This window comes from Phacochoerus africanus, chromosome 7 (genome assembly GCF_016906955.1).
Source record: "Phacochoerus africanus isolate WHEZ1 chromosome 7, ROS_Pafr_v1, whole genome shotgun sequence".
Taxonomy (NCBI): Eukaryota; Metazoa; Chordata; class Mammalia; order Artiodactyla; family Suidae; genus Phacochoerus; species Phacochoerus africanus.
The window spans coordinates 80,601,673-80,618,574 of NC_062550.1; the positions used below are offsets into that span (position 1 = coordinate 80,601,673).

The following is a 16,902-nucleotide window of genomic DNA, read 5'->3' on the forward strand; positions in this document are numbered from 1 at the left end:
AGCCACAGCCACAGCAACACAGGATCAAGCTGAGTCTGTGACCTACACCACAGCTCACGGCAACGCCAAATCCTTAACCCACCGAGCAAGGCCAGGGATTGAACTCAGCAACCTCATGGTTCCTAGTTGGATTGTTTCTGCTGTGCCATGACAGGAATTCTGTTAAGTCATCACATATGCAGAATCTAAAAAAATTATACAAATGAACGATTTACAAAACAGAAACAGACTAACAGACTTAAAAACAAATGCATGGTTACCAAAGAGAAAGGGAGGGGGATAAATTGGGATTTGGGATTAACATATACAGACTACTACACGAAACAGTTCATCACAACGACCTACTGTATAACACAGGGAACTCTACTCAATATTCCATAGTAACCTACGTGGGAAAAAATATGAAAGAGAATGGATATATGTGTAAGTGAATCACTTTGCTATACACCTGACACAACACTGCAGATGGACTATACTCCAATAAAAAATAAAGGTTAAAAAAAATACTTGAAATGGGTGTATAAAATTACATCTTTTAAAAACTTACGGGGAAATAAAAACTGATTTAGATCTTCTTCTAGGAATCAATCTCCAGAGAACAATCTGAAATGGGAACAATTTATATATAAAGATGTATCAATCACTTATATTAGTACAATTTACATTTCACTTATTTTAAAAAATCCAACAGTGGAGGATTACTTTAGGTAATAGTATACCTGTGAACAGAATACTACATGGGTATTAAAAATCATGCTGCAGGAGTTATCAATGTAGCTCAGTGGGCTAATGACCCTACATTTTCCCTGTGAGGATGCAGGTTTGATCCCTGACCTCACTTAGTGGTCAAAGGATCTGGCATTTCCACAAGCAATAAAAAATAAATACAAACTCCTTAATACATTATTATGTGGAAAAGTTCTAACATAGTTATGTACAGTATAATCAGTGTTATTGTTACCTTTAAATGGTTAAGATTACAAGCCATTTTTCTCCATTTTTCTTTTGGGTTCTTCCCTCGCTTACACATTTTTTCTTATTAAGTTATTCTAATTTCCTACAATGATTATGTAATTAGGAAAAAACACTATTAAAATATACGCCTATAGTTGACGCTAAGCTTGATTACAACCGGAACATTAACCTATGAGGCTAGCTACTTTGGTACAAATCCAAGAAATACTGTAACACATGTTGAAAAGATTTATAAAGAGGAATAATAAAGTCACCATTTCCCAGGAATCTTAATAATAAAATGTTAAAGACACTACTCTCTGTTTATCAAAAGAATTTATTAGAAAATATTACATACTACATATCTGTATGAGTATTATTTCAGTAGATAGCACTCCATCCTCATACTACAATGGACCTTGGGCAACCACTGTGCTTCCAAAGCTACATCTTTTGGATAGAACATTCATCTAGTACATACTGTGGCCATTTAAAGGAACATAATGGAAAAAATGTGGTAAAAATCAGAAAACCACAGAATTTTTGGAATGTTAAAATAAACTAATTTTAGTCTCAAAATTCTAGGCATCACTATAGCCTAAAAACATCAGTCAATGGGACAAGGTAAAGGGACTAAGGTTTCAAAAGGTCAAGTTAATACTGAATCTTCATAAATAACAAGTAAGAGAAATCTGTAACCCCACAAAATGTTTTTTGATTAAGTCTGTGCACATGCAAAATTAATGTAAATTTTTGAAAAAAAGCAAGAATGGCAAATGTTAAAAAGCAATGTATTTTTTTTAACACAGAGCATGCACTTTCTCATACATTTTAAATATTTCAAAGCTCTCTAAGTTTGATTCCAGTCCAGTAACATTCTTCATTAGCTATTTAAAATGCAGTTGAACCAGTACCCCAACCAGATATGAAGTACATACTTGTTATTTAAGAAAGGTAGAATTAATTCATGACACTCCTACCAAAGATGTGAGACTTTTACTCTTGACCACATCACCTAGTTTTTCTTCAAAAGCTTTAAACATGTTTGCACAAGCTAAACGGTATAAAGTAAATTTTAAACTGTTACCCAACTCCAAAATGTCACTGAAAAAAATGTACGAAAAATATTGTATGGTGTGTTTAATCAATTTACGCAATGTGCTACAAAATTAGTTTTAAGTGTGAACCAGCTTTAACTCAAAATCAAATAAAAGTTCACACAATTGTTTCTAGAGTTCAAAACTGAAATAAATGAGGAGGTGTGTGTTGATATTCAAAACACTTGTCTTAGTATTTTTTATAAGAAGAAATATACTTCCAAAATTCTTTCCCCATCATAATCTAAACACAAACTTTAATTAAAAATATATATAAATCAGTAGAATACCATACTACAAATGCCCGGAAACACAGAATAAAGATCAAAAACTGCTTGGAAATATTGCTAATACTTTTTGGAATTATACTCATAACCTAATAAAGATTATGAACTAACACAATCATTATTGGGGCCAACATTTTGAAATTCTATCAATTCTAGCACCAGCAAAGTATTATACACATAAAACTGAGAAACAGATCATCTTTACTTCAGAAAAACACAGTCCTACAGAGTGGACTCACTATTTAGCTAGTTTAAGGGTCAGTCTGAGGCATATATCTACCTTGGAGCCATTAATACCTTTATCTGAATAAATCTCCAGTTATTTGGTATGTGTTGAAAATTATTACTGGAATGAAATATAATCTATCATGGAGATAACCCATTTTTTTCATCCATGATGCCAATTAAAATAATAAGGCTATAACATTTGAAACTTACCTTTAATAAAAATTAACATATTCTAGTACTTTAAAAAAAAAACCAAAACAACCAAATCTCTAGTCCCTGAAAGCCTAACCAAGACTCCATTATTAATTCCTCACTTTTTCCAAAACACAAGTTTTAATATCTAGGATTTTGCAACATCAAATTGCCACTATATCCACTGTAAAGCATTTAGAGATTTCTCAAGTGTGAAAAGAATTTCATTAGTGATTAGACAGTGAGCAACAACCTGAAAGCCACTGGAGTGTCCTCATCCTACCTTAATCCCAAGGTCACTACTTAATAACAATTCTCCAACTGGCACAAACGATTTACCACTAGATGAGAAGATATGGAAGAACATAATTTTTACACTTTTTCCAAACAGGTCTTCAAAATTCAACAGAGCTTGGACTGTGAGAGTTGTAAACCTAGCTAATCAGATTGCTTCATCTCAATTGGGGAAAAAAAGGCACAAAAGAAAAACAAGCAGCATAACCTTTATTTGGTGATACAATAGGTGAACAGTGTTCTAAAAATTTGAACACTGAATTTTACTCATGTGATAATTTGTTTTCTATCTAAGCAATTTATTCAGATGTGTGCTTCAAAATACACATTAGGAACCCTGCAACTGCTATGTTCTTAGAAATCTTTTTCATGGTAATACATTATTTATCTTTCTATAATTAGAGAGAAGAATCATAAAGATCATACTTTATTTTTAGCCTGACAGAATAAATGTATTTTATATATATATATCTCTTCCAAAACCAGTGCACTTGGAAGTTTCTAATTTATGCACTTTGTTGTTCAAATCAAAAAGCTGTACATCTTCCAGTATCCACAATATAACACAGTCTGAGTAAAAATGCACATTCCTTTAACCCCTTTACTTATCTCTGAATTTGTTTTTATTGGGGGGGGGATATAGAAGCTGTTGTGTAGAACTATCTTTATTTAGAACAAAACATTATTTCCTACATTAAAAAAAATAATTTTATCAAAACCAAATTTCAATCACAGTTCTCTATGATTTTCAGTTAAGGGTACTTGTTGAAATTGCACTTTGCAGATATCTTGACAGTGTCCTTTATAGAGCGCCCCATTTCAGCCTATGTTTTTATCAGTAGAAACAGTTTCTTCCAGAGTTTTCTTTTGGCTTCCCTTCCGTGAATATTTGTATTTGTCTACATAGGCTTTAACCAGATTTGCTACTTTAGTAGAATTTACTTCTCCACTTTTACTATGACAAACCTATAAAAAAAAAAAAAAGAGGGATGGGGATTTTTTTTTCATAATTAAAGGGATAAAAGCAAAATGGAAAGCTTTGTGAAAAACTACCCCTAAAGAAATGACCTCTTTTTTTTCACATGTTTCATATCTCATATGAGCTTACTCAAAAGGTAAAAGGAGACAAGAATTAGAAGCAGCTATCTCTTACTATTTCAACTAGATTTAATTAAGTATTCCTTTATTAAAATAGAGATGGTTCAAAATAATATATATATAACACCACTAAAACTATAACTTACTTTATCTACCGCTTTGCGTACAATCTCTTTATATTCTTCCTTGGTGATATCTTTATTTTGATAAAATGGCTTAATGGCCAATTTTACCTCCTGTGCTGCTCTTTCTTGAATTTGCAATTTCTGGTAAGAGAAAAATGTATAATTATTATTTGCCTAATTACATACTTTCAAAAAATCTTTAAAAATATAAAACTGGAAACACTAACACATTTTACATTACTGCAAAGAACAGTTCAAATATTAGCATCGTAAAAACAAAGTAGTTATTTCTTAACACATATCAAAACTTTTTTTTTTAAGGGCCCCACCCATGGCATATGGCGGTTCCCAGGCTAGGAGTCGAATCAGAGCTACAGCTGCCGGCCTACACCACAGCTCACGGCAATGCCTGATCCTTAACCCACTGAGCAAGGCCAAGGATCGAACCCGCAACCTCATGGCTCCTGATCGGATTTGTTTCCACTGAGCCACAACAGGAACACCCTTCAAATAATTATTAAATCCCCTTCACCACATGTACAATACAAAGCTGTTATTTTTTTTTATCTTTATCATATACAGAATTATATAGTTTGCTCTCAACTTTGAACTTGCCTTGTCTGTCTTCGAGCTATCTGCGCTGGCTTCCACTGTAACACTTACTTTGCTTTCTGCCAATTTTACAGCAGCATTAGAAGCTTTGCTGTGACTTGATGACGAAGTATTACCAGAACTTGGTCCCTGAACTGTTCCCGTATTTCCTGGGGCTGCTGTCAGAGCAGGCAAGACTGGCGTACTCATGTTATTACTTACATGAGAAGCACTAGGAATACCCTGTTTTAAAGAGTTATCATCAGTTAATGAATTACTTGCACTCAACAGAAGTCATTTAGTCACCTATTAGAAATAACATTTTTTAAAAAAGCGATTTTAATACATAAATACTTAAGAGAAATGCATATTTCAGGTCATATCTAAAGGACTCTGAAGAAAAATGAGTAACATTCTGAAAAAGAACCCTATTCAAATATGCCATGATGACTTCTAAATCATATATAGGTACTGTAATGTTTTGACAGTAACACTAAAACCAACAAGAAGAGCAGCATTAACAATAGTAACTTTCTACAAGGCTCTTTAAATTAAGTGTCCTCACTTTAAAGATGGAAGAAAATAAGACAGTGAAATCAGATGGCTTGCAGTGAGCTGACAGTAGAAAAAGATATAAGGTCCCAAAGTAACACTTCCCTGTTCTTTCGAACATATCTTGCTGCCAGGATTCTCGAAATTCTAAGCTGCAGACACGAAACCATAAGCAACACAATGTTTACAAATTATTATTCCAATTTTCTATATGCCTCAGAGGCACTCTTTCGTTTTTTAGCATGGTAAATTTGTGAAAATGAAACATTGATGGTAATGGACAATGAACTTTATGTGGTGTCTGTCCAAACAAGATAGTACGAGCTTTATCTCTGGTTTTTTTTAAGGGCCACACCCGCAGCATATGAAGTTCCTGAACTAGGGGGTCAAATTGGACTTCTGTGACCTACACTGCAGGTCACAGAAATGCTGCATCCTTAACCCACTGAGCAAGGCCAGGGATCAAACATCATCTTCATGGATACTAGTTGGGTTCATTACCACTGAGCTACAATGGGCACTCCTATCACAGTACTTAATAACAAGTTCCCAACACCTAAAAAGTCCAAAAAATTAGGGAAAAAATTTTAACTGTCCACCACTTGATTCTGGTTTGGTTCATAATTTGGCCCTCTTAATCTGACCAAAAAACCTGTCTGAGTATCAGTAATAGCATAATATAGCTTACATATGATAACATGCATTCACTTCTTTTTCTTATTTGGGGGTGGGAGGTTTGGGGAAAGGACAGTGAAAGAGGTGTTATGACGGTATACCATATACCTACCAAGTAAGCCATTTCGTGGAGCTGCCAGGCAGCCCTTTCTTCAACATCTGTCCCTAATAACTAAATGTTTACAATGGCTATGTTGATTAAAGTTAAGTTGCTAAAAACATACCTGCAATTGCTTTCCATCTGGCTGTGAAGCAATGTAGCCGACTTGCTGGGATGGTGGGGGTGGGGGTGGGGGTGGTGGTAGTCCCTGAGATACACTGGTAGGAGCAGCTACTTGCATGAGAGGCACTCCTGTGTGCAGATGCAAGGGCAGCTGAGGATGAATATTAAATGGATTACGCTGGATGTTCATCAAAGGAGCATGAACACCAACTGGGTATGGGAAGATATTCATAGGCTGGTGTTGCGCATTCATTTGTTGCGGCATTACATTCATTTGTGGTTGCATCATATTTATAGGTAGCTGAGAACCATCGCCTTGTTGGTTTGTTTGGTCTTTTAGGTTAGAATCTATCAAAAGAAAAAAAGCTTATGAAAAAAGTCATGTTACAAATTTCTTTTGATGGAGAACCAAAGAACCACTGGTTCCAGTAAAATTAATTAGCAATTAAATATTCAGAACACCTAAACCAATACCCAGTTATTCAGTTTAATCCTGTCACTTCTAAATAATGTGGGCTGACTGTCTAACTAGAAGAAAACATTCAACTAAAATTATTTTTAAGAGTAACTTCACATTATAACATCAGTCAACACTAGAAAAGCATCAAAAAGAATTGGTAGCTCAAGAAAACTTACTAGTTAAAGAAATAATCACATAAAATTTAAGTAGATTACTAAATTAGAAGGTTAATCACTTTTTAAATCTTCAACAGCTTTTTTCTTACATGTTCTTAAGAGAAGTCAAGGAAAGATAAATCTTTTTTTAGCAGAATTCTTTAAAGGCAAGCAATGATCAAAAAACCTCAAGTACACACATCTAACATAAATGAAATAGAATTTAAATCCTGCCTATGAAGAACCCAAATTCTTCTACTGTAGGAAATTTACTTTAACACATTTAGGTGTTTGGCAAGGTTTGGGGCAGGGCTGGAGTGAAAAAAAAAGAAAAAGAAAATAAATATTGAAGTATATAACTATAAAAAGGGGTCATTTCAGTTTATACAAATAAAGTATTAAATTTATAATCTTTCTTTGAATAAAACAGTGTTAATTAATAAACATAATGTTACCCTGTTCAGTTGTTTCCTCTTCTTGTCTCGTCCATCCAGACTGTGGACCTGAAGAATTCCTCCCTCGACGTGAATAATAGTTTTGTACATCTGCTGGTAGAGTCTTTCTCACAGCCCAACTCGATGCAGATGTCCATCCCGACCTATCTGCTGGTGTATCAAATGAGAACTCTTGCTCACTCTTCCGTTTATAGGGCTGCTGTTCCACAAACTTCAAAGTCTCATTCCCTGAACTATTTGAATTCCCTGAGAGGGGTTTTCGGTTTTGCCACCTATTTTCATTTTGATCTGTATAGGCAAAACCACCTCTGTAAGTGCCTCTGCCACGGTTACCTCTACCACGGTTAGACCTCCAGCCTGAACCAAAGTTTTTATTCCAAGAATTCCCTGAATTTTCATTTCTCTTTTCTTCCCAATGAGAATCTTTCAACTTTTCTGGATTTCTGGTTCTTGGATCAGGCCCAGAATTTATTTTTTCTGTTACCCAGTTGGGACAGTCATTTCTATGTTTGTCAGCAGAATTTGAATCACTAGCATCTGGACAAACGTCATTTTTTTCTTTTCTTGTATTTTCACTCTGTTTCTCTGGGTCATTCTTCCTGTATCGCTCATTTCCTCGTGGACATCTCCAACCATCGTTTGCCCATCTTTCCTTCCATCGAGGAGAGTAACTGTCTCTGTCATTTCTACCAAATGATGAACTCTTACTTTTTGTTCTAGATCTTGACGGTGATCTAGAACGAGATCTGGACCGTGACCATCTTCTGGTTCTCCTTTCTCTATCCCGATCTCTCCTTGGCCCATCTCTATCACTTTCTCTTTCCCCGCTCTGGGACCTGGATTTTTCTCTTGGGGAGGAACCTTTCACTCTTGGCTGAGATCTTCTGTTCTCCCTAGAAGTATCTCTTTTGGGGGAGAGTGATTCAGATCTTTTGCCTTCCTTAGTGCCATCTCTTTTTGGAGATCGAGACTGAGATGGTCTCCTTTCTCTTCCACTATCCTTTTTTGGGGACTGAGAACGAGATGATTTCCGTCCTCTTGCAGATTCTTTCTTGGGAGATGGTGATTGAGACTTCCTGCTTTCTTTTCCAGTTTCTCTTCTGGGAGATGGAGACTGAGACCGCTTCTTTTCTCGCGCAGTGTCTTTGTTGGGAGACCAAGTTGTAGATGGAGAATGAAATCTAGATCTTCGTGTACGAGGCTTTTTGGCTTTTTCTATCGTATCTATTGGACTTTCAGATGGCTGAGATACAGATTCAACTTTTTCTTTTACAGGATCAGAAGATGACATATTCTTTTGGAAACTGTGTTCCACAGAATTTTCATTCAATTGTTTAGCATCAGCATTAACAGATGGTTCAATTTCAGATTCATTCTGGTCACTGCAAAATGACTCACATTCCATAGGTATCATTTCATTATTGTCCTCACTAAAATGCTTCTCAATCTGTTCAATGTGTGTTTTAGGCAATTCTGTTGTTTTGGAATGTTCGACCAGAGATTCAGTCTTTTCTTCTAAAGATTTGTCCAATTGGGTGTTAAGATTATTTTTTAATGAATTATTTTCAGAGTCTTGAATACTATTGAAATTTTCATTCCCTGAAGTATTACATGTTGCAATTATTTCTACATTTTCATTTTCAACATGCCCAACCTCTGAGCTCTTAATAGATTTTCTGTCCACTGTTTGTGTAATTCCACCCTCAGAAGATTCTAATTTTGGGCTGTCACCAAACTGCTCTGTTTTTACTGTAGAATCTTTATGATCAATCATTTCTACTACAGGACTCTCCATAACTTTTTCTTCATTAGCCACTGACTCTGCATTCACAGGTAAGTCACCTAGGCTTGATACTGATTGGTGTACTTCAATTTCAGGTCCTGAACATGGAAGAAAATCATCTGGAGGATGATCTGTAAATGTATCTGCTCTTACCTCTGAATCTGTAGGTCCAGCTATTTGGTCTTGATTTTCCAACGGATCACCTCCTTTTTCAGAAATATTTTCAGAAATCTCACTTTCCAGACATAAAACATTAGCCTCTATACCTGTATTCTTAACTTTTTTAATTTCTTCCTCCTCTCCAACTAGCACAGGAGGATCTTGGGCACCAGATCCAGAATATGAAGATTCCACTCTTTCCTCTGTATCACTGGTCTCAGTACGTTCCTCATTTTCTTCTATTAACCCACTACAACTTCTCAAGCCATTAGCAGGCTCATTTTCTCTATTTACCTGCACAGTGTCACTACTTTCTACCTCTGATTGGTTTTCTTTCTCTAACACAGATGGTATGTCAGATTCTGCCATTTCTTCATCTACTGAATCACTGGAAGATGATTTTTCATGGGGAGGTACAGAACTCCGAAGTTTCTTTTTCAGTAAAGGTGGTTTTCTTCCTCTTCTTAAAGACTTCCGTTTTGGAGGCTGCCTCGTTTGCTTTTCTGACTCAGCTGAAGAGGAAACACTCACAGATGGATTACTGTTATCTGGGGCATCACACCCAGAATGATTTGATATTGGGGATCTCTGAGATTGACTGACTGGTTCAGCTCTCGTGTTACGTGTAGATCTCCTTGTAGGAGTTGTTGCTGCAGGTTTTCGTCTTGACCCTCTGGTGTTTGAGGTACCAGAAGTTTGTTTCTTCTCTTCTCCTTCTTGAGTATGTGCTAATGCATACCCTTTGCAAGAAGTACCTAATAATATATGTTTTGTAAAAAGTAAAAAGTATATGTTTCAGCAAATGATAACAATTTGGCTTCAACTTATTTTAGCACAAAATAAACATCTACAACAGAATCAAATGACATATACTTGTGAATCAAATTATAAATAAATGCATAGCTACTAACATCTGAGTAATATCAATTTTTTAATACCACTGAAATGAATTACCATAAGATTTGAATCCATGTGGACAATTTTATAGGGGGAAAAAACAAAGGAAAAATGCTTGGTCTGATAATGGCCATCTGATTTATGAATTGTTATTACCTAGGTAAAAGCAAGAGACAAAATGCTATCTACAAATAGTAAAGATTCAAACGATTTGTTCATAATTAATAGGTGATATTACTTTTAAAGTTCTATGCTTTGGACACTGAAGCCCTAAGCAGAAAGGACACCTCTAATCAGTTTCTCAAAGAAATGAAGTTGTATTTCTTAAAATAAAAGCGACTTCCTAGTTGGAACTATTTTAAAGTCAAATTGTATAAATATTTACAGAAATATCTAGGACTTGCTATCTACATTTTACAGCTTTTCTAAGTCATCAACACACACTTCTTATAAGATTGAAATATTTATGTGTTTTAAATCTAGAAAAAATTTCAAAAACTTTACCAAAATTTTCTAAAGATATGGTACTTGATGGAAAAATAGTTCTTGGCAACACAGAAGAGATGAGAGGAAGGACTTCTGTTTCAATATTCCAGGGTATAAAACCAATTCTGAAAATTCAAAACAAAATACAATTTTGTTTAAATGGTTTAAAAAATTAAGCCAGCAATTTATTTATTTATTTTTTGTCTTTTTAGGGCTGAACCCAGAGTATGTGGAGGTTCCCAGGCTAGGGGTCGAATCAGAGCTGTGGCTGCCAGCCTACACTACAGACACAGCAACAGGTGATCCAAGCGGCATCTGTGACCCACACCAGTACAGCTCACGGCAACACTGGATCCTTAACCCACTGAGCGAGGTCAGGGATCAAACCTGCATCCTTGTGGATACTAGTCAGATTTGCTTCCACTGAGCCATGATGGAAACTCCTAAACCAGCAATTTAAAAGGATTAATTTGCCAAATCAGATCAGCCCTATTAAAATACAGGGTGCTTAAATTATTTTTTTTCAAAGAGCCAATACATTTTTTTTCCAAAAAGGAAATTCAAGGTTATTCATTGTTCAAAGGTGGCTATCAATTGGCTGCAAAAACAAAAAATAAAGCAAAATAAAAAACCTTTTAAAAGCATGTTTTTTGATAAATTAATAGCAAAGGGAGATCAAGGACAAGTTAATATGTATTACCTGTTTCTTGCTGAAATAAGTTAACACAATATTCTCTCAAGAATTTTTTTAGCTTTTATTTTTTTTGCACCATTCTAAAAACAACTTGTTAACAAAATGCATGTAAATAAAATACACAGATGAAAGGTACTGATTTTAAGTGCACAGCGTGATGACTTTTGGCCAATTTACCTACATAACAACCACCCCCAATAAGATATGGAACATCTCCACCGTTCCAGAAAGCACCTTCCTGCTCCCTGTACCTTCCCTTCCATGTCCAGGCAACCAAAGAGGTAATTTAGTCATGTTAAGTCAAATAAGGGTTTTAAAGAAATTAGCTAGGTGAAAGGAGAATAAATAAATAAAAACTTGGAGTTCCTGTCATGGCGCAGTGGTTAACGAATCCGACTAGGAACCATGAGGTTGTGGGATCCATCGCTGGCCTCACTCAGTGGGTTAACGATCCGGCGTTGCCGTGAGCTGTGGTGTAGGTTGCAGATGCGGCTCTGATCCCGCGTTGCTGTGGCTCTGGTGTAGGCCAGTGGCTACAGCTCCTATTGGACCCCTAGCCTGGGACCTCCATATGCTGCAGGAGCGGCCCTAGAAAAGGCAAAAAGACAAAAAAAAATGAAAGTAAAACTATATCATCTGAATTTTGAAGTATATCCCAGATGGTTATTATCATATTTTTGTTAGATTTCTCTAGGTTTTACAGTATATATCAGATCCAAAAACATTAAAACAAATATATTTTTAAAAAGAAAAAAATAACCTGACTTATATTATTATACTCTAAAATGCCTCAATCTGAGGATGATGGCTTTTCAAAGTTCCCAGTGTCCCTATGGACCTGCTACAACCACAAAGTTTCTGCATTCACACTCACTACTTCTTTCTCTTAATTCGTATTTGTTCAGTTCAGGTCTCCTAATAAAAGACTATCTCATCCAGTCTAAGGTGAGATTCTGGAGTAAGAGAAAAGAAGCTTGAAAAACTATGTGTAGGCGTTCCCATTGTGGCTCAGTGGAAATGAACCTGACCAGTATCCATGAGGATGAGGGTTCAATCCCTGGTCTCCTCCAGTGGGTTAAGGATCCAATGTTGCCATGAGCTGTGATGCAGGTCGCAGACAAGGCTCAGATCCCACGTTGCTGTAGCTATAGCATGGGCCAGCGGCTGCAGCTCCAATTTGATCCCTAGTCTGGGAACTTCCAGATGCCATGGGTGCGGCCTTAAAAAGCAAAAAAAAAAAAAAAAAAACAAGACAAACCCAATGTGTAACTTGGACATGAACAAAAATATGTAACACCAAGAAAAAGTTAGGTTTCACATTATACATATCTGGATTTTTTTTCTTTTTCTTTTTTTAAATAGCTGCACCCATGGCATATGGAAGTTCCCAAGCCAGAGGGTAAATCCAAGCTGGAGCTTCGACCTAGGTCACAGCTGCAGCAATGCCAGATCCTTAACCCATGGTGCCTCCACACAAACAAACTGGATCATTAACCCATTGCACCACAGTGGTAACACCCATATATGGATTTTCTCATTTTACTTATGTATGTTCCACTGTCATTCCTAGAGGATGAAGGCCTTGTGCAGAATTATATTATAGTGACATATAAAACTTACCACATGTCATAGGAATGAATATAAAACTGGCAAGGAACTTGCTCTTTACATGGTGGCTTGATTTAGGTAAATATCAAGTACCTAGGAATGTGCTAATAGATTCAGGACTTTAAGAAAGGACTAGATTATAGAAAGTCATGAATGTCAGGGCAGAGTAGGGACTTGATCAAACAGCTGAGAAAAACATTTTGGAGACAGGAAGTGTCATGATAAAAGCAGTGGTTCAGCTAATAGCAGACAGGGAAGATTGGAATGAAGGGAAAAATAGAGGAAGGATGAAAGATCTGAATGATATTACTAATAATAAACCATTTAGGTACTCTCCCTTTCAAATGAATCAAATATCTACTTTTATTAAATAAATAAAAGATTCTTTACTTTTCAAGTGGTTCCTTAAATAGGGGCTTTTCATTTGGCATCTGAAACTCCAAAGTTTATTTTAGACAAAACTTTCTTAGAAACTTAACTATAGAATAAGATACCTCTGTACTTAACTATTAATAATATCTTATATGCATGTTAGAACATAAACACTTTAATAAACATTTTTTTTTTTTTTTTACCTTTCAGCTCCAGGTAATGTATCAGGAAACCACGACAATTCCAGTTCCTGTCTCTTCTGCCTAATCAATGCACTGATTTCACTGCCTTCTATAAATTCTGTACTAAAAGATAAATTTTAGACCCTCATCAGAATTCCAAAAGTCTGGAGTAACAACTGGGTTATATCATGAATAGCAGGACGTTTTCAAAACTAACATTATAAATTCCATTAAAAAAAAAAAAGTCTTTTTCTATTTAAACACATTCAAAATGAATTCATTCCTAAAGTAACTGAAATTTTTATATTACAAACCAAAATTATATTTATCTTATTCATAAAAATAACGCTTACATTTCTATCTTAAATGACAGAATTTTTAAAAAGTCAATTCAGACTAATATCCTTATTATTGAGAGAAAAATGCAACACTATTTCTATCCCATGAATCAAAGCTGCAGGAAGCAGTTCCAGCCGAAACTCTAGGTGCAATAGTTTGCCATCTGAAACTAAGCATAAGACAACAGAAGAAAATAAAAGAAAGCATGGTTATTTTTGTAACCAAAAATGGGTATAGAACAGCTTTTTCAAAAGGCTACTCAGATGTAACTAGTTTCTTTGGTACCTTGCCAACCTCTAAAATTAAACCATAGTCTTAATATGTTTTGTTCATTCAGCCAACTCCATGTGATACTAAAATCCCAACTTAATCTTCAAATATCCACTTAGTATCTACACGCCAGTCACTATGGATTCAAAGGTGACTGGATCGCCTCTGAAAAGATTCTGCTTTATTAGGTATTACCCCCATAATTTAACAACTGGCCAACTTCTCTGTCACATAAAAAGCTTGTGTAGAACAACTTAATTTATTACTAATGGAAATGAAGGCTACTAGCATTGGCAATCACTGCATAATAAAGAGTCACAAAATAACAGGTTTGTTTATTTGCCAAATGAAACAAAAATAAAAACCAAGGTGGGTTTTCATAATGTTGAATCAGTTTTAAATTTCTACCAAAAGTTAATTAAAACATCAAACATAAATAGCATAAATTAAAAGTGGAAAATACTAACCAGTATGCTGTACAGGTAAAAGAAGATTCTCCAGTGTGACTACTAGAAGAAAAGATATTGGAGAAAAAATTTCTGAAGCAATGATTTGTACACTGATTTGATCTTCGAGGCTAGAAGAGTAAAAAGAGGTTAGTGAAACAGTGAACAAAAACTCTCCATAAGAAGTAGGTAATAGTTCTACTTAAATATTTTGATATATTTGTGGCACTAGAGTTAGGTACTAAATAACCATACACTGTTATTTACTTTACTTCAACAAACCTTATTTGTCTTTATTATTGCATTTTTCTTTCCTCCCATTTCACTGTATTTAGAGTTTCCTGTACAAAGACACAAAAAGATTTTGTCTTAACTTTTATTTTAAAAGGTTGCAAACCAGTATTGATATTGGCATATTGACAAGACAAAGTTAAAATATGTAGAAAAACTGCATTTAAAATAATAGTACTTGAATTTGTATTGATCCAAATGTTAATTTTTTCTTGTTAAGACAAGATACAAGGAAATTATAAGAGGCCACAATACAGAAAACTAGTCCAGCAAGTAAAACTGTTATGCTCAGACACTACGTATCAAAAGTCTAGTCAGTATTTTCTGGCACTCTGTGCAAACTTAAACCATCTTGTAACAAAGATGGCTTAAGAGTGTGTGTGTGCGTGTGCATGTGCGTGTGTATGTGTGTATAAAAGAAGTCAAATTACTTAATATCAGTCATGTACTAAATATGTCCTTTCCAGCTCCCACCGCAATGAACAACAGATACTGTTAACTTACCTCAAGTGGCTAAGGAGCTGACCAGGGAATCTGGGGCCACCAGCCCTTGTCAACTGTAAGTTACCATTTAACTACCGGCTTCACTTAAGTACCCTTCCCTTCCTCTTGAAACTTTACAGAATTTGGAAAAGTAGAAGTGTTAATTACAACAGCTCTCTGTTACACCAATATTTTGGACTGTACTGCTTATGACTTATTTTTTGGTTTTACTTGTCTCATCTGAAAATTTATGTACTTACAGGTTAAGAAAGATAAAGACAAACAGTTTCTGCTAAGCACAAAAACTGTATTAACATCTTTATAGGTTACCGCCCTGAGTTTTTTCTTTACTATCCAGCCTATGTTATAGGTCATCTCTACCTATCAATACACTTGATGTCTGCAATAAACTGCTGCTGTACTGTCATTGTTCTCGCCTCAGAACTTTGGAGAAAGTCTAAGTACAAATGACAACTGGTCTTTCAAACTGGAGCCTTCCTCATCTCACAAAGGCCCTTACTAACTTTGCTCAAAATCAATCAATCTGACTGAGAGGCCTGTTTCCTGCAAGACCTTAAGTATTTAGGGTTTTTCTTCTGTCAGTCCAGGTGGTAAGCACCTTTCTACTTAGTAGCATACTAATTTTCTTTTAAATTACTATACAACAGCTGTTTGGTTTCATGCTATCGTCCACCCTTCACACATGTCCCACTCAGAACTACTGTAACAAATGTAATTTCAGGTTGGGGAGAAAGTTGCTGGCTGAGATCCAAGGATTTATTTTCTTACCCTTTGATGTGTACTTAAAAGATGAAGCTGATTTTCTGAAGTGCTTAAAGAAGCCAGAAATAAAAATGTGTGACAGTTACCCAGCCACATTCTCAGAAATAACTATTTCCTTCAACTAGTCAGAGAATTGCTGTGTTGCAGCTACATAGTGTTTTTAGTGCCCTAAAGGTTGCTGAGTTGTTTTCATTCAATCAATACTAAATGAGTACATATTGTTTACTGCGTTCCTTCACCTGGAAGCTTATGTCAGGAGCCACCACTAGAAGAAATGCTCTCTATGGGAAAACTGTTAGTTTTCTGGCCAACGCTAAGTATGAAAAACCTAGTCCAAAAGTTATTTCACATACTTCTGGGTAATTCTCAGGTAATTACTGAGCAACTTCAAGTGAAGATTTGTCTAAATTTGTGGTTTCCTGGAGACCATTTCACAAGTTCACTCATACTATTCTATCCTTTAGACAGTAGTGATTGTGTCTTTTCATTTAATTTTTTATCAAACTAATGCATGTAGACACTTAAAGAAGTCAAACAGCACTTCTAGTCTTAAAAAGAGAAACTACAGAAATTCCCACTCTTGATTTCAGCTCTACCAGAGCATTCACCAAACCCTTTACCTGTTTCTTCTAATATTACCATTTGCTTTCTAAATAATACGCTTACATTACACTACCAGATTTTTTTGGTTTCAGATTTTTTTTTTCTTTTTTTAGGGCCACA

At 35.4% G+C, this 16,902-nt stretch overlaps 1 protein-coding gene across 8 annotated transcripts in view; it reads right to left on the reverse strand.

Annotated features, from left to right (window-relative positions):
- Positions 1-1,273: 1,273 nt before the first annotated feature.
- Positions 1,274-16,902, reverse strand: part of SCAF11 (SR-related CTD associated factor 11) — a 67,921-nt gene continuing 52,292 nt past the window's right edge. For 6 of the 8 annotated variants that reach the window (XM_047788029.1, XM_047788033.1, XM_047788036.1 and 3 more), the window contains 9 exons: positions 14,905-14,963; positions 14,644-14,753; positions 13,589-13,690; positions 10,730-10,836; positions 7,387-10,083; positions 6,318-6,664; positions 4,891-5,109; positions 4,297-4,416; positions 1,274-4,018 (listed from right to left, as the gene is read on the reverse strand). In XM_047788029.1, coding sequence (XP_047643985.1) covers positions 3,872-4,018; positions 4,297-4,416; positions 4,891-5,109; positions 6,318-6,664; positions 7,387-10,083; positions 10,730-10,836; positions 13,589-13,690; positions 14,644-14,753; positions 14,905-14,963 — 3,908 coding nt within the window. In that variant the 3' untranslated portion in view covers positions 1,274-3,871. The remainder of the gene's footprint in view (positions 4,019-4,296; positions 4,417-4,890; positions 5,110-6,317; positions 6,665-7,386; positions 10,084-10,729; positions 10,837-13,588; positions 13,691-14,643; positions 14,754-14,904; positions 14,964-16,902) is intronic. The other 2 variants (XM_047788030.1, XM_047788034.1) reach the window with 2 other exon arrangements.